Genomic DNA, 24,029 nt, shown 5'->3' on the forward strand with positions numbered 1-24,029 from the left:
CATTTTTTAAATCATATATTCATAGATCATATTTACACCAAATATTAACCTTAAATTCCAAATATTTTTGCAATGCCAATAAAATATGGCGATGGAAATTACATGGATCACCGTCACAGCTATTTCATCATGTGTTTCACAAATTATTCAGAAAAACCGATCATATGATAAGAATTTGTAGATTTTCAGCTACATCACAGTATATTTGGCTATTTAAAAGATGTCAGATTTGAGGATTTATGACGATTTTCCGAGAAACCATTCAACAGGCCATAACATTCCACAGGAACTGAATTTTAGAGTACCAAAAAGTTTGGTGACCCCAGTATTAAACGAGCTCGTTTTCACTAGCTGCCTGCCGTAGCAACAACTGGAATTGACAAAAGACTTAACTCCGTTTCGTTGATGCTCAGACATAGACGAAAGACTTCATGCATGGCTGATTGGGTTCGATAAGCGCAGCTAATAACGCAACCAAAATGACGCCTCGTGTAAAACGAAACGGGCACTATTATCTGGTATCCTGCGGTAATTTGCGATATTTGCCCTTTAACCTGAAGGTGATTATTGCAGAAAATTCAAGAAGCGCACAAAGGATTTGATTTCTTTTCAGTAACGCTGAAAATGTAACTTACATCCCATGGGAAGGAAAAAATAAACGTGTATAATACTTCAATTTTTATAAATGACTTACTTTGTCATGATTCCAGATCCGCACAGTTTGTTCACATGACAATGTGTTCACTGAAAGGAAGATATCAAAAATAAACAAACAAAAAAATTACTTGAATCTTTCCCAATTTTTATCCATTAATTGTCATCTCAAATTTTTGCTGATTATCTTCCCTCTATAATTTTATCCTATTTCATTACGGACTTCCCATTTATTTTTAGTTAGTATATGCCTCTTCCTGATTTTCTGATCATCAACGGTATCTGATACTCCCACTTTAGGAAATGGTCACTTTCTTTCTTGTAGAATTTTGGTCCCCTGGCATTTAATAAATTGTAATACTTCCCTATTGTCAATTATGTTATTCTATTGTTAATAGTACTGTATTTCAGTGGAGCCTCTCCTTGACGAGTTCAGTCTCGGTTTTCTTACATGATATATAACCTTGATGCATGTCAGGGTAAGCCTTAAATGAGTAGAGGGAGGCATTGTCTTTGCGTTGTGCTGTTTTGTATTGTATTGTCCTGTGTTGAACCGTGTTCTGTATACATCCATTTATTTTATTGATATGATATTATTGTAAATATGTTATGCCATTGAGTTTTATTTGCAATTATAAAAAATAAAAAAATAAAAAAAATAAAAAAAATATTTATATTATATTGACTGGGCATGAGGGGTATATCATAAATATTGACCCAGCTAAGATCATATTGCCACGAGTCGAAGACGAGGGCAATATGGTCAATATTTCTGAAAAAACCCCGAAAGAAGCCCTGTCAATATAATTATTATTACCTAAACAAGGCTTTTTTTAAACAAATTTAAGTTTCTTTGCCTGTATAAACAGGAACCACCTTGGGCACTCTCAAAAATGTGGATAGCAAAACAGAGCAGAGGAAACAGGATAAACAGTTGTTAGCTTGCTTGTTTGTATGTCTGTTTGTTTATGAATGTTTGTTCGTATGTTGGAATTTGGGTCCTAGGGACGCACAGTTTGGGGTGGGTCCTAGTAGCTGACATCTATCGGGGGGAATAATGTTATGACGTTGAGGGGTGTGAGCGGTGATTCCGGGGAGGGGGTGGGGCGAGGAATGGGAGTGTCATTATATTGCTACCCCCCCCCCCCCCCCCCCGCGTAGCGTGCGCGCTGGTAAAACAAATCGAACCGAGAAAGACGATTTTGAAGATTTAACACCTACTTCAAGTGCTGAAAACGACATTGTTCTATGTTCCCTGTACCGAAACTAATTATTGATAATTTTGCTTTTAACTATCTTTCCTTAATCATTATGTAATCTTTCATGTAACATTTCAAATGTTATTGTTGTTGTTATTGTTCTTGTTCTTCTTCTTCTCCTTATTCTTCCTCACTAACGCCTTAAGTTTATTTAAAAATTGATTTTTATTGTTGTAATTTTCTATTAGAACTGGTGAACGTCTAGAAGATCTACTTGCATTGTGATTATGAAGAACCTAGATGTAAACAGAAACAGGACGAAGACAAACGGTAAGGAGCCTTAGAAGAACATGAAAATGAAAAAAGACAAAATATATCAGTATTACCTTTACCAGTTCACTAAACAACCACCTCCGTTACCACCACCACCAATGCCATGCACCTCTACCATAACCAATGCCACCAAAACTATCTCTATCACCCCCGCCAATACCTCCTTCACAACCAACACTATATACTACTACTTCTTCATTCCTACTAATTTTTATCTGTGTCGAAGAGAAAGATGATATCAGCAAGACGCAGTTAACTGTCAAAGACACTACTCAGTCAGAAAAAGTTATGAATGCAACATGTGTACATAAATAAGGAAAAAAAAGAACAAACAGTAATTGTACATAGATTGCAAATGTTCTTCAAAAGAAAACTTTTATTGTAAGATTTTGTTTTATACTGTAAATACAATTTTATTTAACATGATTAAATTCTATATAGCCTGTTTGTTATAAAAGAAGTTTGCCTTCGTCTCTTTGTATGCATTCCAATCAGACAAAAGTCGTCACAATTTCTTTTCTATTTTCTTTTTCAATTTCATCCACTTCGCATTGTGTTCAAAATCATAAAAATGCAAAACATATCAAACTCATACTTTTGTGACAAATTTAATTACCAAGTAGACTGTAATGTACAGTAATTTCTGATAAATTGAGGAAAGCAATATGATTTACGTATATACCTGAGCATCAACACCTAAAGACTGCGTAAATGACACGAACAGTACAGCAATATCTAATTACCGCCCTCCTCACCTTTATACGGAAAATATAAAATATAAACAAAATATTTACAAACGTCTTTTTGATATGCCTAATATCAACTGCACTTTCTCGTAGATAGACACTTCTACCACATGATATTCTACAAAATGGCAATAGTAGAACATGTATATTTACTAGCATGAAGATATACATGTATAGTGGTGGAAAATAGCGTAGCGAAAATCCATTTACTAAAGGTGCCCTTCTTTGTGGGGGCTGAACACCGATCTTGCTCGGCAATGAAATGCGAGAGAACACGGCAATCGAGTGTTGGAGGGTGTCGTACCATCTTATTTTCACACACACAATATCCCTTCCCGTTTCCTTGTCTTTCTCTTTCTTTTTTTCTTTTTCATATACGTCCACCTTATGTTATCAGTTCCTTATATGGGGCGAGACAAGTGCCCCCTGGAGCTACGCCAGAGCTGTTGGAAAAAAACTAAAGGCATTTTCGTAATAACTGGTACGAGGAGGGCTGTTACGGATATTTTCGTCACCCGTCCCCCAAAACAAAGAACAACAAATAAAGAACTCACTAATAATATTAAACCATCTGAGCTGACATTGCACTGATAAGCGAGCACTTTGTGCTTGCTATGAACATAATAAAACCGAAAACAAAAATGGTAGAATGGTAGCGTAGACAATGGTTTATCATATCATCTTGGAAACAAGCCCACTTAATGTATCAATATTTCTTTGGTAAGAACATTACAATCATCTCGTGGACTACAACTTACTCAACTGACAGTTTTCATCATGATTATTATACAAGATAGTATGCAGTAGCAATGAATGAGCAATGTTTGGAACTATTGCCAAACATTTACATGGATTTTCCCGGTGCAGAGTTATTGTAATCGCCTAAAGGGCGAGGCATATTGGATTGAAAAAAATGTACCTCTTTCATCGTTTACCTTGTATGAAAATAAGAAGAGCACTTTTCCACAGGGAATCTTTTGGTCCAATTTGGGTCCAATTTGTTTTAGGAATATAGAGCATAAAGGAGCTACAAACGATTGGGTATTTCATGTAGTTTTTAATTTTTTAAATATATGCTTAGAGCAGCCACACACAATGACTCGTAGGATATTATAAGCTGGATTCCCGCTCGACGATGTCATCTTGTGGCATGCTAACGCTGATGACCTCGACGCTTCCTTCCAAGTACTGCTGACGTGTCTCTCCCGTATCACCATTCGATGTTGACTTCCAATCCGACTGCGATCCCGGTTTGCCTGAATAGTAAGAGAACGAGTCACCTTTTACGCGGGCTGTGTTAATGTGCATGGATTAGCTAGGACAAATGTTCAGAGCATACTCAATGATGATCATTGAGGATTTTGTTGTTGTTGTTGGGGGTGTTTGTTGAATTTAGCAAGCGAGCACATTGATGATGGAGCATCATCCAACATGTTAAAATGTATGAATAAACATTACTAACAGAACACCTCGATGAAAAAACAGATGGTAAAAAAAATGTGATTTTTAATTTTTTCTGCAGTCCCTACCCCCCCCCCCCCCTACCGCCATCTACGCCAGATTTTTGGGATGTGGAAGAGCTTTTTCACCGCCCCCATAGAAGACATTCTATCATTTAAACATTTTTGGCGTCAGCCATTTCCAATTATATAAAAATTCAGGACTTTATGGAATGCAACCAAATTAAACTAATATTGAAGAACAAGAAGAACAAGAAGAAGAACAAGAAGAACAAGAACAAGAAGAACAAGAAGAACAAGAAGAAGAAGAAGAACAAGAACAAGAACAAGAACAAGAAGAAGAACAAGAAGAAGAACAAGAAGAAGAAGAAAAATAAGAAGAAGAAAAAGAAGAAGAAGAAGAAGAAGAAGAAAAAAAAGAAAAAAAGAAGAAGAAGAAGAAGAAGAAGAAATAATATTTCAAATACATGCACTTCTAATTTCCAAACGCAGATGGCGCTAAAGCACTCATTTGGTATCCTCACATCCATCAGCTTTATCAGAAATAAGGGTGTAGTTATGGATTGTACACTTAATTAACCTAATTTACCTAATGAGTTATGATTGAGTTCGTCTGGTTTATCACCATTACTGTCTATCCGATGAGAACGAGCAGCTGTGGCCTTTGGAACACTGAATATGAGGAAGAAATAAAATATGTATTAGATCATAATGATTTCACATGTAATTGATCTCATACCAAAGAGAATAAGGTGCCCAAAACAAACAAAAATTATAAAACAGCAAGACTGCTTCCATGTCGGCTTGATACTATCTAAATCTGAACGTCTAACCTGGAAGCTTTTGCATGTAAATATGTCCAAAATGTGCTTCTACTGTGAGCAAAAAGGGAATAAGTCCGAAATATAAAAATATCACCCTTCAACCTATAAGCTATCAGCTATTACTTTCTCATTCTTTATTTCGTATTACTATCTTGATTCTCGATTTTCCAACTTCGACCCCTGGACCCAACACTGTACCTACATACCTATACCTAGCTCTAACCCCAATCCTGAACCTAACATAAAAAAAAACATTTTTGACCCTAATCCTCTATTTTTAGCAAAATAAAGCCCGGAGCGAATGTTTGAAACCACACCTGTAAATTGCTTGTGGTGGTCGGTGCTTTACTCGTCGAATGACGTAGGCAATGACTGCAACAACAACAAATATCACTATAGCACTCCCGACGGTGACACCAGTGATTACTCCTAACTGGTCTTGTTTGTGTCTCGGCTCTTTGGTCTCAGCAGCAGCAACGTTGAGTACTACCAAATACAGAAGAAGTACGTAATGAGAGGAAAGAAGTAGAGGAAGTACAAAGTATTGGTTTAGTGACATATTTTCGAAAAGGGCCTGACTATTAGTTTCTATTAAATATACTTTTGGAAGTAAACGAGGCGATGGAGCAAACCATTGGAATATGAGAACGGTTATATAATTAGTTTGTGATTATGGTACTAGAAACGATATATGGATTACATATAACACCCAGACCCAGCTGCCAAAATATGATGTGACAATAAATTGCTAAAATTATTGGTAATTTCAAAAATCCAAGGGGAGAATGATTGGTTATATAAATGAAAACCATGTAGCAATATAACAAAACCTTTGTGGTGAAAATAATTGTGTGGTGTTGAACGGAAAATTCAAGGTACTAACATGATTAATATATTAATAGAACAGATTAAAAATGCACGAATGTAGTTTATTCATCATTTAATCAAGTGTAACTTTTCCTATTTTCTTTTGGTACCCCACTTGATAATTTATTATACAATGAAATAATGGCTTTGAACATGTGAAGTGTGATCCCACCTTGGCAGTATCCAGTCTCTGGATCACAGAAGTCAGTCAGCTGACAGTTACACACCGAGCTGCAATGGAGACCAAAGGTACCGTCTTGACATATATCTTTACACCCGACACCTATCCATCCTGGAACACAGTCTATGCACCCAAGGACGGGATCACAAACCCCACCGTTCATACATGCGCAAGTATGGGCACAATCTGGGCCGTAAGTGTCATTGGCGCACAGTTCCTCGCAACTAGGACCAGTAAAACCTGGGTCACACAAGCAGCCAAGTTCCTTATTACACGAACTGTTCGTGCTACAAGAGTCGCATGTCGAAGAACAATTCAGACCATACGTGCCATCAGGACAGGCACTGTTACAATCCTGACCTAACCATCCTGCGTCACACACGCATCCAACTTCTGGATCACAAGTACCGTGCTGGTTACATGCGCATACTTCGGAACAACCGTTACCGAATGTGCCATCGGGACAGCTTTCAGCGCAGTTGGGCCCTCCCCATCCAGCATTACATAAGCATGATCCATCCACCGGATCACATGAACCGCCATGCTGACATGAACATTTCTCTGCACAATTCTGTCCAAAGGACCCTTGAGGGCACTGTTGTCCACAATGCATGCCTTCCCAACCACGATCGCATGAGCACGACCCATCAGCAGCATTACAACGTCCATTTTCTTCACAGCGGCAGAGCTCGGTGCAGTTGGAACCGAATCAGCCTTCTGGACAAGGTGTGGCACAGATCTCCCCCATCCATCCAGCTCAACAGGCACAAGAGCCATCTACGTGATGACAGGCAGCGCCATTTTGACACTGGCAGACAAGAGAACATTGGTGACCATAGTTACCAGAAGAGCAGCTTTCGTCACACAAATCCCCGATCTATCCTTGCTGACAAGTGCACGCCCCATCTATGTGATTGCACTCTGCATCGTTTTGACATCCACAAGGCTCTTGACACATATGTCCATAGTAACCCCTTGAACACGATTCATTACACTGTAAACCGACCCATCCAGGAGGACAATTACACGAACCATCCATTGGATTGCACGATGCGATGTTACGACAAGTACATGCGTCCACACAGTTGTACCCATAATATCCTAGAGGGCATGTTTCTTCACACATGGATCCTATGAATCCAGATTGACAAATACAGAATCCATTGACATGGTGACACGTTCCGTCATTTTGGCACGAGCATGTTTCTTGAAAATCTTGGCCGTAGAAACCCTCTTCACACCAGTCTCCACACGTAGGTCCAACCCAGCCTGGTGTACAGAGGCATGATCCTTCGACATGATGGCAAGCTCCACCATTTTCACAATGACATTGCCCTAAGCATTCACTACCAAAGAACCCCTCAGGACATTGCTGATTACATATGTCACCAACCCATCCGGACGAACAGGTACATGATCCATCGATGTGGCTGCATGATGCGTTTTTCTGGCACACGCAAAGTTCCAGACAATCTTGTCCAAAGAAACCTCGAACACACCTTTCATCGCATATGGCTTCGATCCATCCAGGTTCACAAGTACATGAACCATCGATGTGATCGCATGTACCATCATTTAGGCAATGGCATATTTCTTGACATTCGTGACCAAAGAATCCTTCTCTGCATCTCCCACCACAACGCCGTCCAGTCTAACCAGGAGTACAAGAACAAGACCCATCGATGTGACTGCAAATTCCACCATTTGCACATCGACACTGTTGGAAACATCCAGATCCGAAAAGTCCAAAAGGGCACGCTTGTTCACAGAACTCTCCGATCCATCCAGGTCCGCAAATGCATGACCCATCTAGATTATCACATCTGGCACCATTCTGGCAATGGCAGTGCTCCTGGCAGTCTTGTCCATATAAGTTTTTGTTGCAGGGCTCAGCACAAGTGACACCTTGCCATCCTGGAGCACAGGAACAAGCTCCACTAACATGATGACAAGTTCCTCCATTAACACACTGGCACTGTTGCAGGCATTCGTTCCCATAAGATCCTACTGGACACTTTTCTGCACACACTTCCCCAGTCCATCCAGATTTACAAGTGCATATTCCATCGATGTGATCGCATGTGCCATCATTCTGGCATTGACATAACTGTCGGCAGTCTTGTCCGAAAAATCCATCTTGGCAACGTGCACTGCATGCCACGCCAGTCCAACCTGGAAACCAATTACATGAACCATCAACATGGTTACACAATCCACCACTTGTGCAACCACAAAGAAGCTTACAAGCATTGCCGTAACGTCCCTCTGGACATCTGTTTTCACACAAATCTCCTATCCATCCTGGTTGGCATAAACAACTCCCATCGATATGGTTGCACGAAGCATTGTTTCGACAGGCGCAAACTTCCCGGCATTGTAGACCAAAGGAGCTGTCTCCACAAGGGAATTTGCAATCTAGTCCTATCCAACCAGCAGTACACGTGCATGAGCCATCTATGTGGTTGCATGTTCCTCCATTTTCACATTGGCACTGTTGTGAGCATTCAAGCCCATAGAACCCTTCTGGACATTCTTGTTCAAATGTTTCTCCAATAAAACCTTTACCGCACATGCATGATCGATCCACATGAAAACAGGTGCCTCCATTTTGACATCTGCATTCCACAGTACATCCTAATCCATAAGTGTCTGTCGGGCAAACCTCAGTACACAAGTCCCCAGTCCATCCAGGTTGGCCATCCATCCATTCCGTATGAACCTTGTGGACATCTTTCATCGCAGAGATCACCCGTCCACCCAGGACTGCAATCGCAATGACCATCCTTATGATGGCAATGTGCTCCGTTCTGGCACAGGCAATCCGTCCGACAACCTTCGCCAAAGAAGTTTTCTGGACACATCTCAGAACATGTCTCTCCAATCCAGCCTGGTGCACAAAAGCATGAACCACTGGTGTGGCTACAATTCGCACCGTTCACGCAAGAACACACATCTCTGCATTCAAGTCCGTAATACCCCTCCTGACATCCAACATCACAGACTTCCCCCATCCAACCTGATGAACAAGTGCAGGTTCCATCTGTCTGATTACAGTGTGCTCCGTTTTGACATAGGCATTCCTGTGAACACCCAGTTCCGAACGTACCAAGAGGGCATGGTTGGTCACATCTTTGTCCTGTCCAGCCTCGTTCACACGCACAAGAACCATCAGACTGGCATGGTGACCCGTCTGGACAAAGACATTCTTTATCACATAGTGTGCCGGAGAAACCGTTGCGACACGTACAAGAGCCATCTACAGGATCACAAAGAGCAATTTTCGCACAACGGCATCTGAAAGACAAAATAATGTAAAGTTGATCAAACTGTTTGATTCATGCTAACCTCTATAAATGTTAAAATCTAGTGTTTTAATTATTCGCGCAATTACCAGTGATATAGCTTCCATGGTGGTTATTAAACTGAAATCGGAATAATTAGAAAAATTAAGTAATCATTAAATGATCCACTTTCAGTATAGAGTAGAGTCGGGGTAGAAACACAATTATTGTCAGCTAGAGCTTGATAGTCCTACCTAAATTGCCTATACCCTGTGGTTTGTTTCCATGAAAAAAGAGATTTGTTAAATCCGATCGCATGCTGACCGATGCTTGGACTATCTGGCGGCTGGGATACAAATGGGGACCCGTAGATTCGAGTAATGGGTAATAAAAAAAAAAGGTATTTGACAACTGGAAGGAATCGAGGAAGTTAAAAAGCTCTCCTGATAATAGGTTCATGGTAATGAATAAAGATCCGTAATGATTGATTATGTTCATATTAATTAGATAAGTTACCTTTGTTGACAACCCACTCCATAGCGGTGATTAGAACACGGTTGATCACATGACTTGCCATTCCAACCAGCAGTACAGGTACAAGCACCTGACCAACGATTACATGTGGCGCCATTCTGACAGGTACAGGTCTGGGAAGTGGATCATACACATTTAAGATTTTGATTAGATTATGATGATAATCCATCAGTTGGCCATGTGTACAGTGTTGATATCTATGACATTAAACTGATTTGTAATGCATGAAATGGACTCAGGGGCGTATGCAGGGGGGGGGGGCGTTTGGGGGTTCAACCCCCCCCCCCCCCCTTTTGGTATTTTTATGTGTGTAAACCCCCCTAAAAAAACCTAACCCCCCCCCCCCCCTTTGTTTTTTTGTTTTTTTAATTTAAAAAAAAATAATAATAATAATAATAATTATGCCCACGGCTAACGTAAAGTGACCTTACCCCCCACCCAACGAAAAAAAATGTCAAATTTTCAAATTTCGAGACCAAAAAAAAAAAAAAGTGTCTGCTTCGTAAGGATCTCAGTATGACAAGTGAAATGAACTTAATAAAGTACTCATGATGAATGATGAATAACAATCGTTATTGCAAAGACTTTACAAACAAACAACCTTAGGCCATTTCAAAAGCTCTGTGCGTCACCTGATCATAATGTGTGAACGCGGCAATGACATTAGACGTAATCCATACATGATTTCTATACAGGCAACAAAATGGAGTAATAAATTTCACCCTTAAGTTGATTTCTTGAAAGTCTATGTGATCTTGTTAACAGGAATTAATAAGTAACTCCCGGAATGGTGGCTTACCAGTTTACAGCTTCTGCCATAGTGTTGAGCGTCGCATTTCTCCTCGCAGGTTGCCCCTTTCCAGCCCTTGTTACACGAACAGTTTCCAGTTTCTCGGTTGCATTTGGAATTTTTCTTGTGACAGGTACATGTGTTAGCACAACCAACACCCCATGTATTCTTTGGACATTCTACACAGAAAATCAAGAGAATGGGTATTACTATCCAAGGGTGTCCTTAGAAGTGTTGTCGTCTAGTAGATAAGTCACCCGACTGAAGATCGCAAGGTACGGGGTTCGAGTCCCGCCGCGGCACTAATGTCCTTTGGCAAGACTTTAATCTACATTTGCCACTCTCCACCCATGTGTTAAATGGGTACCCGTTATGATGTGAAATTTAATGTGTTTGGATGAGCAAGTGGCGCCTGTAAAATGGCGACTGGCCGGAATGCTCCACAGGGAATGGATAATGTGCTTACAATGTGTGCGGGTTAGCCTGAATCCGATGACCAGGGTAATAACAAGTGCTGCGCCTAGAAACAAAGTATTAGGCGCATTATAAATGTAAGCTATTATTAATCGAGACGTTATGAGGATGAAATTAGAAACTTGTAAATTCATCTTGTGTTATACCTGCCCCCTAAAAGGAACAGTTTGAAGAGCCGATGATGCAACCTGAATATTGATTTAAAAATAAGCGAGTATTGAAATAAGTAATAAGCAATTTAAGATAAAACAAAGAACGACGAAAAAAAATTAAATCAACTACATTTTTGCACTTACTGATTTTTTCTTACGATACAATCTTATCGATATTAAGATTGTTTATTCTGCATCCTTCTTGCAATTAAATAAATTAAAAGTAAACGGAGTTTTATAATACCATTAATCAAGGGAAATGGCATATTTTCATCAAATACGTGAACATAATTCTAACTTATAATAGCAATCTAAAGAGTCGAAAGGGGAAATGGGATAAACAAAAAACGAATCAAGGTTAATTGATGCAAACAAAACATTGGTTACTTTAGATATTCCATGTGATTTGAGTGGGAAATCAATTTTAAAAGAACTTCTTGACAATGATCCAGTACCCTAGCCAAGGAAGGAAATTACCATAAACACTTTATCACTCTCCAACAATCCGACAATAGGACTGGGGTGACAAGTCAGGTGTTTCCTTTCTTGGTTGTTAAACATCCAGAATTATCACCACGCAAGTTTTATAGTTTAAAATTGATTTCAATGAAAATAAACAGGTACTTGTTTGAAGATTGCCAGTAGATTCATAATGGTGGAGGTGCATATGAAATGAAGCCAATTCCGGCCTCGGGACGGCATCTGATGGCTCATTTTTGAATAAAAAACAAATTAAAACAATTTCATGACGATACGTGAAATTTTTGTTCTATAAGGAGCGTAATTTAGACAAATTATCATAGCATAGCTCCAGGTGCACGTGCTCCCCCTCCCCCTCTTGAAAAATATCGAATGGCAGAAGAGAGGGTAATAAATTTGTTTTATTTTTAATTGTTGTCAAATTTATTCATTTAAAGAATGATTGTCCACGATTTTTTTAATTGTCGTTAAAAATATTCATTTTGAATTTGAATAAATTTGTTGTTGTTGTTTGGTATTATTGGCATTTCATTCTTTTTTAGAATATTTACGCCTTTCACTTTTTTCTTTTTTACTATTTGTAAATTCGTACTCTTCTAAAATCATAATTTTTGTTTGTTTGATAATATAATCTCAGATCCACTGGTCCATGAAAATCCCTCACCACAATTGGCACCTTCCTGCCAGACCGGCGCGGTACATTGCGCAATCTTCTCGGCCATCATTGCCCTAGGCAACTCTGGTGCCGGTGAGAGGATTCTGGGGTAGATCTTCAGAGTCTCTTGTTTGGGGTTTACCGTCCTCTATCCCTCTTTACTCTTTCTTTCCTTTTCCCTTCTAGTATTTTTCCTTTTTTTTTCTTAAACCTTATTTTTCTATCAAAGTAGGTATCAACATCTTAGAGCATTTGGTTATCGTGCGATATGTGCAAAAAAAAGGGAAAAAAGATGACATAACTTATATGAGCATAATGCATAAAAATACATCATGTATATCATTACATTTCATATATTTCCAACTAAATCAATGACTTACTTCGAGTGCACTTGCCCCTCTTTTCCAGCCAGCCAGCACAGCAACCAAGAGCTGTAATACCGTATGAATTCCTGTATAGAGACAGAGTTACTACGATTAAAACATTACAAATATATGTCTATCAGCAATCATTCCGGGTACCTATACCTAAAGAGAACAGTTTAAGATTTCAAAATCTAAGCATGGGATCTTGTCATGTCGGTGCGACTTAAAAGCCCAGCGTTGTCGTGTAGTTCATAACATTGTCACTTGGTTCCACCAAGAAAAAATGTTATTAAACCTCTAGAGTCATATTGGTGTTCATGTACTTTTAATACTTAAGTGGTAATTCATCATTTGAAAGGGCCGCGGAGTGACCAATTTTTCTAAATGGTATAGATTTACATAATGTTACCGTTTAAGATGGCCTGGGAGAATATGACAGAGATATTTTGAATTTATTAACAGCATGCTCTCTGCCAAATGATTATTAGGAAAATCAAAGTTTCAATCAAATCGTGGGGGGAAATGAAAAATTAAGAAAATAGAGCATGTGTATTTATGGTGACAGAGAAGGTTCGACAGATGGATTTAAGGAATGGGGCTATAATGAAGGGGATATAAAATTCAATTCAATTCACTTCAATTCAAATTGTATTGATTTAAATCCAAACAAATAGGATCATTCTCAATACTTTTGTTATTCATGGGATAATAGATTTTAAGATTATTGTGTAAAATAGATTGTAAGTAGAGTGCAAGAGTAAAGATAACAATAACCAGGAATGGCATAAATTAACGTACTACTAAATGTCTCTTCTGGAATATAATGCAGGGATGAAAATGATTACTCGTAATACTTTTTACAATTTGTTGTTGTTCGCCTTTTCTTTTCAAATAAAAAGGAAACAAATACAACATGATAGTAAGTCTTACAGCCTTTTCACACACGGGTAAAATTCTTTAAAGCTGATTAGTTTGTGAAAAGGCTGCTTGTATCTGTCCGAACATCGTATAAACGACGTTCACACGGGGAAAAAATTTCTTTAAAGCTTTTTAAAGCTGTTGAGTTAACAACTTTAAACTAATCAGCTCTAGATACGATGAATTTTAGCTGTGTGTGAAAAGGCTCCCTATTCAAAATCCAAACTCGTGGGAGACAGCGAGAACGGGATGACAATCACGGGATGCTTTTTACAATACTCAATTTCATCGAGATTAATGTTATGGTAAACAAACAATCAATGATCTACTAATTTCGTATATGGTCGTACATAGACAGAGTCACGGAGGATGTGGGGTGGGGGTGTTTAGAGAGCGAATAGAAGAAATGACACCGAGAGTAGTTTCAAAATGTAAGTGAGTAGATTTCTTCTACATCATAGAACTATTGATCTTGCATGATATTCGTGACAAATATTAGTGTGTAGAATTAATTATGTGTGTTTCAGTGTAAATGTGATTGTTTTGCGTGTTCACTGATCACACCAAATAACTCTATTTTTATTTTAGCTACGAGGAAGCAAGGTTGCACGGACAATAAAACACATGATAAATAGTATTCCCTTTTCGTTATTTTATTGAGGTGTAAACTGCACACTTGCAAGTGTAGTCAGGCAATATGAATGACTTGGAATAAGAATGACATTAATGAGAAATGAGAATATTGCACGGAGATTAAATGGTCATGTACTAAATGAGATGGACATGAATGAATGCAGTGAATAAATTAAGCTTACGACAAAGTAGGAATGACGTCGAAAGTTCCATGGAAATGATGACGATCGAGTGATGAACGAGGAAAGGGGCTCAGTCACGCGATGATGAAACGGAGGCTTGAAGGCGGAAACGCGACTTCGTTGGCGTGGCTGAAGAGCCGTGAAGAAACGCGATGTCGACGCTGACGCTCGTGATGGTGATGTGATCATGATGATGATCTCGGGCGAGAAGAGAAGTGAAGAAGTGCGCCGCTGTAGAGGAGGCAGTGAGTCGCTCGTTGTCGGAGGCCAAAGAAGAAATGCGGACACCAAGCCAGTGGTGATGCAGAGCAGTGATTAAGAAGCCGTCGGAAAACACATCAACAAACTACGCAGCTGCTTGGCGCTAAACAGATGCTCATCGGTAAACGCGATAAACGCCGATAATTATGATCAGTTTGAATGCGAGGGTTTGGGAATATCAAAATGCTTATGCGAAGATCGATGTATATTGAAGTCAAGCTGTTTTAAAGATTTCCCCTAGTTTGATCAGTATAAGATATTTACAAGACGGTGAAGAAAACAAAGGCGTCATCCTTTTGAATGCCCCCCCCCCCCCGGCACGTGGGGGTATATTTCGACCCGTGCAAGGTGCAAGCTGGAAAAAGTATAACGAAAATATCTTAAATTCTTTCTTTTGATCATCAAAAGTTACCTTGAAGAAATGTTGCTAAAATCGTACTTATTGAAATCCCATTCTAAAGAGTCATTATAAGTTCAATCACCTCAATACATGTAATACGTAACTGAATCACGAGAAAGCTTTGGCAACCCCCATCTTCCCTGCGATTTTGCGCCTTTTTCCTACGGAAAACATCCGACTTTGTAGTTGAGCTGCCCCATGACGACGAACATGAAAACATTTGATCTGATAACATGGGTTCATGAACGATCAATTTCCCAATGTCATTACACTCGTCTAGTCAAAACTAAAAGAAAGAGATGAACTTCTCAGTACATTCACGTGGTCAATTATGACTTAATGTTTATTAATACATTTTGAAAAAAAGAATGTTACGTCTTTCATATCAGTTTGAAAATCTGATTGAGTGTTAAAGCTTACTTAGACCTATACGATATTTCCTTAAGATTTTGTTTTCTTTTTCTTCGCAATTCATTTTCCATATAGTTTTTCTTTCTCTTTAATATTTATTTTTGAATTGCTTGTTATATATTTGTAAAACTGCAAAAGAAAAAGAAAATCAAACAGAAATAAATAAATCAAATCAAATCAAATCAAATCATCATTCGGTGAATTGTTCTAACTGCATCGAAGATTCACGTCTACATCAGTATCAGCGTGATAGATGGTGATGAGCGCAGCGAAGGTGATCTGCATAATGACGGTCGAGATTAGGCCTGGACTAATGTCAAACTTTAAAATATATGTTCACAAATGTTTTTGAATGATAATATTGTAGGTCTAAAATACATTAAGAAGAGCATTATACTCTGGTATTGTATATAGTGCATGCTTTATCACGTTATGATGTAGGCATCTCTATTGCTCCCATATACAGGCGGGCTATGTAAATGACAACTATAAAGATAAAAGATGTCCATAGCTTGACCGAGGCATCACCGATGTATATGGGAGTGAGCAAAATAAAGGCGGTGTCAGACACAATTTCCCCGATCCATCTTGAATTAACTAGATAATAGCTTTCTATATAATTCACTTACGTAAGTGACAGAGAGAAATTTCGCGATAATGGAGAATTTTCTTGGTTCGTTGTAGGTTTTTTTTGCGGGATTTTCCCCGGGATAATTGATGACAGACAGAAAAATTTCTAGATAGCTATTTTCCAGATAATTAGACTCTGTCTGACACCGCCTTATAAGGATCCACCGATGTGAATTACTCTAAACATTTTACTGGAGTACCTCGCACAAGGCGAAGAAATATCCACATCTGTGGGTTGATGATTGATGATGAGTATACATCCTCAATAACAAAGCCAGTGGAGTAGGGAGTATTGAGCCCGACCCCTCCCCTCAAAAAATGGAATAAAATAGACTGGAGAAAAAAAATCAATTACTCGAATCCGAGTTCTTTCCAGTTTTTTGTTTAACTGTTGGTCACAGAAACTTTCATCTTTCATGTATCTATTAAGAATAACATGAAAAATTATCCAATCGTTTAACTGTTAGTATATTATTGACACATAGGGTATTAACAGACCTGTTTGCTTATTATGCATACTCTTTAAACAACAAACTTATCTCGATAACTAAAAGCTTTCCAGAGGCTTGCCCGATATAGCAACAAACAACTAGTGTATGCAAACTGGATTATATCCGTAGAGTTGTCATTATTCATAGCAGTTGAATGAAATGGCTGGTAATCAGGGGTTAAATACATTAGTACATAGGTCTATTCACTCATCTTTAAAGGAAACCTAAACCCAAAGAATAAGTGTAGGTATTCTGATAAATGAGATGTATTCCTGCCCTTTGATGTACAATATTCCTTACGAAAATGTACAAGATATATACAAATGAAGATATTCCTGGCATGATGTGATGCCTTTCAGCATGATATGGGCGCAGCCATTTTCTTTAAAATGTGACGTACCTATTGAAGTTGTACATGTATCATGCACCAAGCTTTAGTTGGAAAGAATTTTTAAATCAATAACGAAACCTTTACTTTTCAATAAAATAAATAATATACCTGAGATGATAGAAATTAAATTATGTGAAAAATAAATAATAGGGGCACAATTGTAACAAAATTCATTTAAAAATACTACACTATAGCAGTTGACAAATTTATTTCATTTATGAGAAACCTTCACCCCAGAAGAGCACTAACTTATTTATGCAATTTGAATTCTGGCAATTATACAAAGAATAATAGCAGGTGAATGAAACGCTTCATCACCACACACGTCTGGGAAAGAAGCATCCTTAAATTTGAATACATTTGCTTGATAAACGACTTCGCATAGTACGTCACATTATCAAGAAATTGGCGATGCTCATGTCGTGCTGAGAAACTGTACTTTATTTTTGCTTTATACCTCTCTCATACACTTTGGTGGGGAATCTTGTAGATTCATGGGCAATAATATGATAAATATCTCAAAATAATTAAAGTTATTACTTGGGGTTCGGTTTCCTTTAAAGTGCCTGTTCAAAGAAAATCACAAATATGACAAATAACGTATCACTAGAAACTGGTAAGCTAACAGATGGCCATCGTACAAGTTTTAGGTCAACTACATATCGGGTGATTTATAAAAAATACAAATAAAACCACCTCCATGGCATCTGAGGATGTGCGAGAGATTCGCTAGAGAAATAACAATGAACCAATCCTGCCCAAGCAGACGACATCCCATAAAGAATGAATATAATTGCAATGCTATTATTTCTCAAATTAGTTTAGTGTATATAAATGTGATGGCATTTTACACCATTCAAAAAGGGATATGACCCCAATTCTGATAACTAAATTCTTTTGTTTGTAAATACACAAGATAGGGGTTAATGAACAATCAAAGAAACCACACTTTCAAATTAAAAAACCCCGCAATGATAGCATGGACGGCATTTGTTCCCTCTTGAAACGCCGAACATACCGCGGTATATGCAGCTGAAAATACAATGGCGTCTTGTTTTGTTTACAAGCGACGGATTCCTTTATTTTCTTATCCTTGCATTTTTCATCAAAATAATACCATGCGCGGGATTTAGAGTGAGGCAATAGATTAAACATTTAGCCTGAGGGTAGTGAAGTAAGAGAAATAACTGAAGAAAAGATGACAAAACAGGCACTGAAAATGTGTGAGATGTCATGGGACATCGTCTGCTTACAAGTGCAAATCATGTTCAACATGTGACGTAACATATCTCAGCAGCGATCGGAGAGCTTTTCAGGTGCTATGCCGGGGCTGTATAGACCATTTCGTAGTTAGCACATGGTACAAAATAATGACCCCAAATATCCACAGATCTTTTACTCATGGAGAAGTCCCACTTTGGGTATTTTAGAATAATCAATGCCAAAGTCATGTATGTGCTTCATGAATAGCTTTTGTTTGCCCTCTTGTATCATAGAATGTACCGTAAGTGCACAAATGAATAATGATTACATAACATGAGCACGTATTCATCTCGGTAGGTTTTACAATTTTATCACGGATGACCTTTATCGGCTCATGCACAGATTGTATCTACGAACTGGTCTATTTAAGCGTTTTGTAATTGAAAATAATCACTACTTCGAATGTTTCCCAGCATTGAATTTTGATAACCTTGTCCAATCAAAGTTTCAACTTTGCAATAATGACAATAAAGGTAGTTTTTAAAACCAATGAATCTTCTTTTTAATCTCGACCGATTCATCGTTGAAATATTTAGGGTAAAAGTCGTTCAGCCACCCCACTCCCTACCACCGCCACCGCCATGGACTTTTTTTTTCAATAAACACCTCAGAAAAGAGAATGCAACCACCTTCATTGTATTTTGAGTCATTCAACATTATTGTTTATGGTGTAGAGGTTTATAAAAGCAATCGAGAAATTCCCCTTTCACAAAGTGATCTCTACACAGCAATAAAACTGAGTTTTTTCTAGGGACCATCGCCCGATAAGCCTTTTGACAAAGTACTAGAGGCATAAACCAAACGAAAATTGCCTTTTCGATATCGTTAATATCCCTGATATTATTTTCTACATAATCATTTCAACGCAAAATGCCATCTCACTCATCTCACTATTCTTTGCCGCTCGGAAACTATTAATTTATGTAAGTCAATAGCAAGGAAAGGTTACTGTCATAACTATAAGGAAATTAATAATCATCATATTATAAACTAAAGAACTTTTACAAGTGTTAATAAGAACATGTAACACTACCACTTACTCAATTAGGCAGACATTGGCATCTCCCACCTGTAGTGATATCACAAGAGATGGCAGACAGCATATCAACAATATCAGGAGAAAATGGTATTCCATGATGCAACTCTGCTGTATCTCAAATGGAATGTGAGTGGCCTGAAACCTAATAGTCATCGCTTGGATGATTTGCTGAGCAATAGTCGTCACCAGCCAATCAACGCTTCAGTGAGAGAGGGTCCCTATAGTGTATTGGCCAATAGGAATAATTCCTGTCTTCCACGCACTTTTCATCTTTCTAGAAGGTTGGAATACCACGATTATGTGCTTCATAAAAAGGGTCTTTTACTTAATGCATGGTCGTACAGAGGATTTTTAATGTTAGGGACCGGGGTAAAATGCAATTAATTATTGAAAATTTATTGCATTTTTTTTGTTTTGTTTTTTGGTGGGAACTGCCCCCTACCCTAGCATCCGCTGCGTACAGTCATGGTTTAGTGGCCAAGCAATGGCCTCGTAACTGTGAGGCCCCAGGATCAAAACCGTGTCGATGTGCTATATTATAGTGCCCTTTTGTTGGGCATTAATCCTCATTACTGCCATTTATGACTTAAGGGCGTGGGTACCCTAGTTGATAAGCATAGTAGTAGGTATAGCACACCAAAAATAAGTACAACAAACACATGTTATTTGATGATTGCAAATGATCAAGCTTTATGAAAGCTTCAAAAAACAAAAAACAGAATTGAAATCGGTCAATGCGTTGTGATTTTATACCATTTTTTTGAAATCGCAAAATTACCGAAAAACCTGCCAGAAATGGTCAAATTGGCAAAAATGGCAAAATTCGACAAAGTTGACAACTTAATTCATCCCGTTCTTGGACACAAATAATAAATTAAATTATCAGACACTAAAACATCATCTTTGTGGTAAAAAATACAAAAAAGAAAATTCATATATCTAATACCGTTTTTAAAACAGAAGCCAAAAAAATCAGTCATTTTTGCCAGTTTTGCGAATCTGCAGATATGAAAAAGTTGTGAAAATAACTAAGTCCACCTAATTAATATGCGCATATGTAATCAAATCAAAACCGAACATGATACATCAGTCAAACCTATGTATATCAGACAGGTATGGAAATATATGAAAAAAAATCATGAATATTCATCAAATATGCAAATTAGGTCATTTCAGCTAATTATATATTTGCGCACTCATTATGCAAATTAGGAAAGTCAAACTGTTCATTTTTTGGCATTTTTTAAATCATATATTCATAGATCATATTTACACTAAATATTAACCTTAAATTCCAAATATTTTTGAAATGCCAATAAAATATGGCGATGGAAATTACATGGATCACCGTCACAGCTATTTCATCATGTGTTTCACAAATTATTCAGAAAAACCGATCATATGATAAGAATTTGTAGAATTTCAGCTACATCACAGTATATTTGGCTATTTAAAAGATGTCAGATTTGAGGATTTATGACGATTTTCCGAGAAACCATTCAACAGGCCATAACATTCCACAGGAACTGAATTTTAGAGTACCAAAAAATTTGGTGACCCCAGTACAGTTGTGGCTACCTTGAGTGTAAAAAACAAATTGATTCAATGAGTGGAACACATGAGGATATTGCATTTTTGTAGGGGAGTTTTAAACATTGAGGTGCATTTTCACCACGCAGAATAGCAGTGCGAGTCAATGGGCGATCAGCGGGCCGCGACTTTGCGTTTTACACCCTGGCCTGGACATTTTCCTGGTAAATAGCAATGAAACTGCTTGAATGAGTCTAGTCTACGCTCCTCGATCGGGCGCGCCAGTTCCAAATCGAATCGTACATGCACAGACGTACGTCGATGCAGCATTTATACACACCGTACGCAGCTGCAATACTGAAGATTAAGGGAGAAGATATAGGATTTCAAGTTCAGAACAACAAGTTAAGAAGCTTGCTGCACGATGGAATTCATCGAGGATGATGACGGAGTGGCAATGCAGACGCCTTTGCGGGTATGAATACTGTAAATCCAGTTTTGAATTGTAGTTATATGAGTACGATTAACTGTAACTGTTAGGCATCCATAGTTAGCAAAACTAAGTAACAACTTGGATTGGGATATGTAAATTCTAGATGTTCGACTTTGTACAGGTAAATGATTATATTAGTGTTACGGTAGGCCTACTGTTTTCTTGAAATTCAAACATTTTTAACTTTTCATGTTAGTTGTGCACCAGCACCACATAAATGCTTGGGAAATTTCATATTTGCACTCGTTTCAAGCTTCAATTGCCAAGATGCAGTTTACAAGTACATGTACTAGTATATTATAAAAAATGGTGAATAAATCACAATATCTCTGTGGAGTATCTAAATAATAATTATAATATTGGATGATCAATTTTCGCGAAATACGTGAAATATTGTTACTCGCTGAAGAAAAATATTTTCACGTATCATCCATTATTATGTGTATTCAGTTCGTTATCTCCAAAGTAAAGTGCGGTACACGCCTCTGCGCCCATGAATCCGCCTATGTTCAGATCTCTTTTTATCTACATGTGCATGTATTTTCAAATAAAAATTTCTTATAGTCATTTCTTGCATCTAAATCTTAACACACTGTCAAATTATCTGTTCAAATTTCTACTATTGTTTGCTTTCACTTTTACTACATATTTCTTCTTTATATAACTATTTATGCATACACATACTCCTGTATCTTTTGTATTACTTCTCTGACATTGAAGGATTAGATTACCTTCACGAAAAAAAAGTATATGAATGTAAAGCAGTAAATAAAGTGCAAATGAATTCATGTAAAACTGGTGTATAATTTCCTTTATATGTTATGTGTCTGTACATTACACTAGACAAAGTGATGAATGGAAAAAGAGAGAAAGAGAGGTCTTATAAACAAATATCATGAATTTAAAATGAGAAAGAGAGAAAGGGAGAGAGAGACAAAGGTCTTAGAAACAAATATGAATTCAAGAAGTGAGAAAGAGAGGGGGTCTTAGAAACAAATATCATGAATTGAGAGCTAGAGAGAGAGAGGTCTTAGAAACAAATATCAAGAAATGAGAAAGAGAGGGGGGGGGGTCTTAGAAACAAATATGAAGAGAGAGAGAGAGGCCTTAGAAACAAATATGAAGAGGGGGTTAATGAGAGAGAAAGAAAGAGGGGTCTGAGAAATACATACGAGAGAGAGAGTGGGTCGAGAGAGAGAGGTCTTAGAAAACAAATATGAATAGAGATGGGGGGGGGGGCGGGGGAGAAATGGGTCTTAGAAAACAAATATGAAGAGAGATGAGGGGGGGGGGAGGTCTTAGAAAACAAATATGAAGGGAGAGGGGTCAAGAGAATTAGAGAAATTAGGTCTTAGAAACAAATGACATGAATTTAAAAAATGAAAGACGTGATCCCACAATAATAGAAAATGGTACGAGTGCAATATTTAAATCACAGTTTATGTATTACGTTACCATTACACATATTATGTCGAGTGTAGTATGTGTATGTGTCGATATGTGTACACGTGTGTTAGGGGGGGGGGGTCCGAATCAGCAAATGGTTTGAAAGTAGGCTACACGTCAAAAATTGAAACCCTGAAGAAGGCGGAATTAAACCACAAAAACCATAATATTATTTGGTTTCTCTCTTTCCTTACTTTGATTAATTCCTTCTCTAATTTCTCTCTTTCTTTCAAGTTAGTTTTTGTTTTCTCTCTCTGCTTATGACATTCTTTGTTTCCTCTCTGTTCTTTAATTATTTATTGTTTTTCTCTATTTCCTTCTGTTGTTATTCGTTGTTTTTCTCTCACTCGTACGTCTCGATACAAAAGTACATGTACCGCGTACCGCGACACTGGACATATATATATAGGACGTACGTTGAGCATTGCAGAAGAGCTACGTGCGCGCGCAATATCTTGTCATGGATAGACTTTTCCCAGTCGGTTCCTTGAAATTTATTGGGAAAAGGTCCAGGCCAGGGTGTAAAACGCAAAGTCGCCAGCGGGCCATGTCACACATGGCTGAAAAGACAATATTATAATTAAATAATATATCCCACATGCCTATAATAATGAAACTACACAGAATTGTAGTTAAAGGTATGCTTGAAATATATGTGAAATAAAAAATTAAAAATATTGTTTAGTTTTTTTTAAATAAATTTACAAAAATTGCTATTTCTACCATCTGACTGCTGTTGTGTGTGTGTGTTCGCGGGGCAGACTGTGTGCACAGGCAGTGTTAACACCCTACTAATAGTAGCATGCACATGCTTTAGCAGTCACGCAAAACAAACACTGGCAAATTAATATTCAATAAAAGCTGAGTATGTGTACTATTATCTTGATATATTAGGAATATATTATTGTCAAAATAATTCCATAAATTGGGGTAAAAGAAATATATT

At 37.8% G+C, this 24,029-nt stretch overlaps 3 protein-coding genes across 3 annotated transcripts; all 3 read right to left on the reverse strand.

Annotated features, from left to right (window-relative positions):
- Positions 1-2,843: 2,843 nt before the first annotated feature.
- On the reverse strand, positions 2,844-7,830 carry LOC763793 (multiple epidermal growth factor-like domains protein 11). The gene is made up of 4 exons (XM_030972322.1): positions 6,256-7,830; positions 5,534-5,702; positions 4,982-5,064; positions 2,844-4,188 (listed from the first exon to the last, which is right to left on the reverse strand). Exons 1-4 carry the CDS (start codon positions 6,875-6,877, stop codon positions 4,043-4,045), a joined length of 1,020 nt encoding a protein of 339 aa, XP_030828182.1. The 5' UTR covers positions 6,878-7,830; the 3' UTR covers positions 2,844-4,042.
- On the reverse strand, positions 7,125-8,836 carry LOC115919462 (multiple epidermal growth factor-like domains protein 10). The gene is given in 1 exon segment (XM_030973345.1): positions 7,125-8,836. A coding segment is annotated over 1 exon segment (1,695 nt). The 3' UTR covers positions 7,125-7,141.
- Positions 8,837-8,887: 51 nt separating this feature from the next.
- On the reverse strand, positions 8,888-10,176 carry LOC115919463 (multiple epidermal growth factor-like domains protein 11). The gene is made up of 2 exons (XM_030973348.1): positions 10,079-10,176; positions 8,888-9,558 (listed from the first exon to the last, which is right to left on the reverse strand). Exons 1-2 carry the CDS (start codon positions 10,174-10,176, stop codon positions 8,928-8,930), a joined length of 729 nt encoding a protein of 242 aa, XP_030829208.1. The 3' UTR covers positions 8,888-8,927.
- Between the last annotated feature and the right edge of the window lie 13,853 nt (positions 10,177-24,029).

This window comes from Strongylocentrotus purpuratus, unplaced genomic scaffold (genome assembly GCF_000002235.5).
Source record: "Strongylocentrotus purpuratus isolate Spur 01 unplaced genomic scaffold, Spur_5.0 spur5_scaffold_6, whole genome shotgun sequence".
Lineage (NCBI taxonomy): Eukaryota > Metazoa > Echinodermata > Echinoidea > Camarodonta > Strongylocentrotidae > Strongylocentrotus > Strongylocentrotus purpuratus.

Excerpts from the sequence above, each read along its gene's own strand:
- LOC763793 (XM_030972322.1), bottom strand. The coding sequence starts at position 6,877 with ATGCATTGTGGACAACAGTGCCCTCAAGGGTCCTTTGGACAGAATTGT. Across the intron at positions 5,703-6,255 it reads AGAGACTGGATACTGCCAAG|TACTCAACGTTGCTGCTGCT; the intron begins GTGGGATCACAC and ends TGTATTTGGTAG. Across the intron at positions 5,065-5,533 it reads CCACCACAAGCAATTTACAG|TGTTCCAAAGGCCACAGCTG; the intron begins GTGTGGTTTCAA and ends CCTCATATTCAG.
- LOC115919463 (XM_030973348.1), bottom strand. The coding sequence starts at position 10,176 with ATGGCGCCACATGTAATCGTTGGTCAGGTGCTTGTACCTGTACTGCTG. Across the intron at positions 9,559-10,078 it reads GTTCTAATCACCGCTATGGA|ATGCCGTTGTGCGAAAATTG; the intron begins GTGGGTTGTCAA and ends TTTGTCTTTCAG.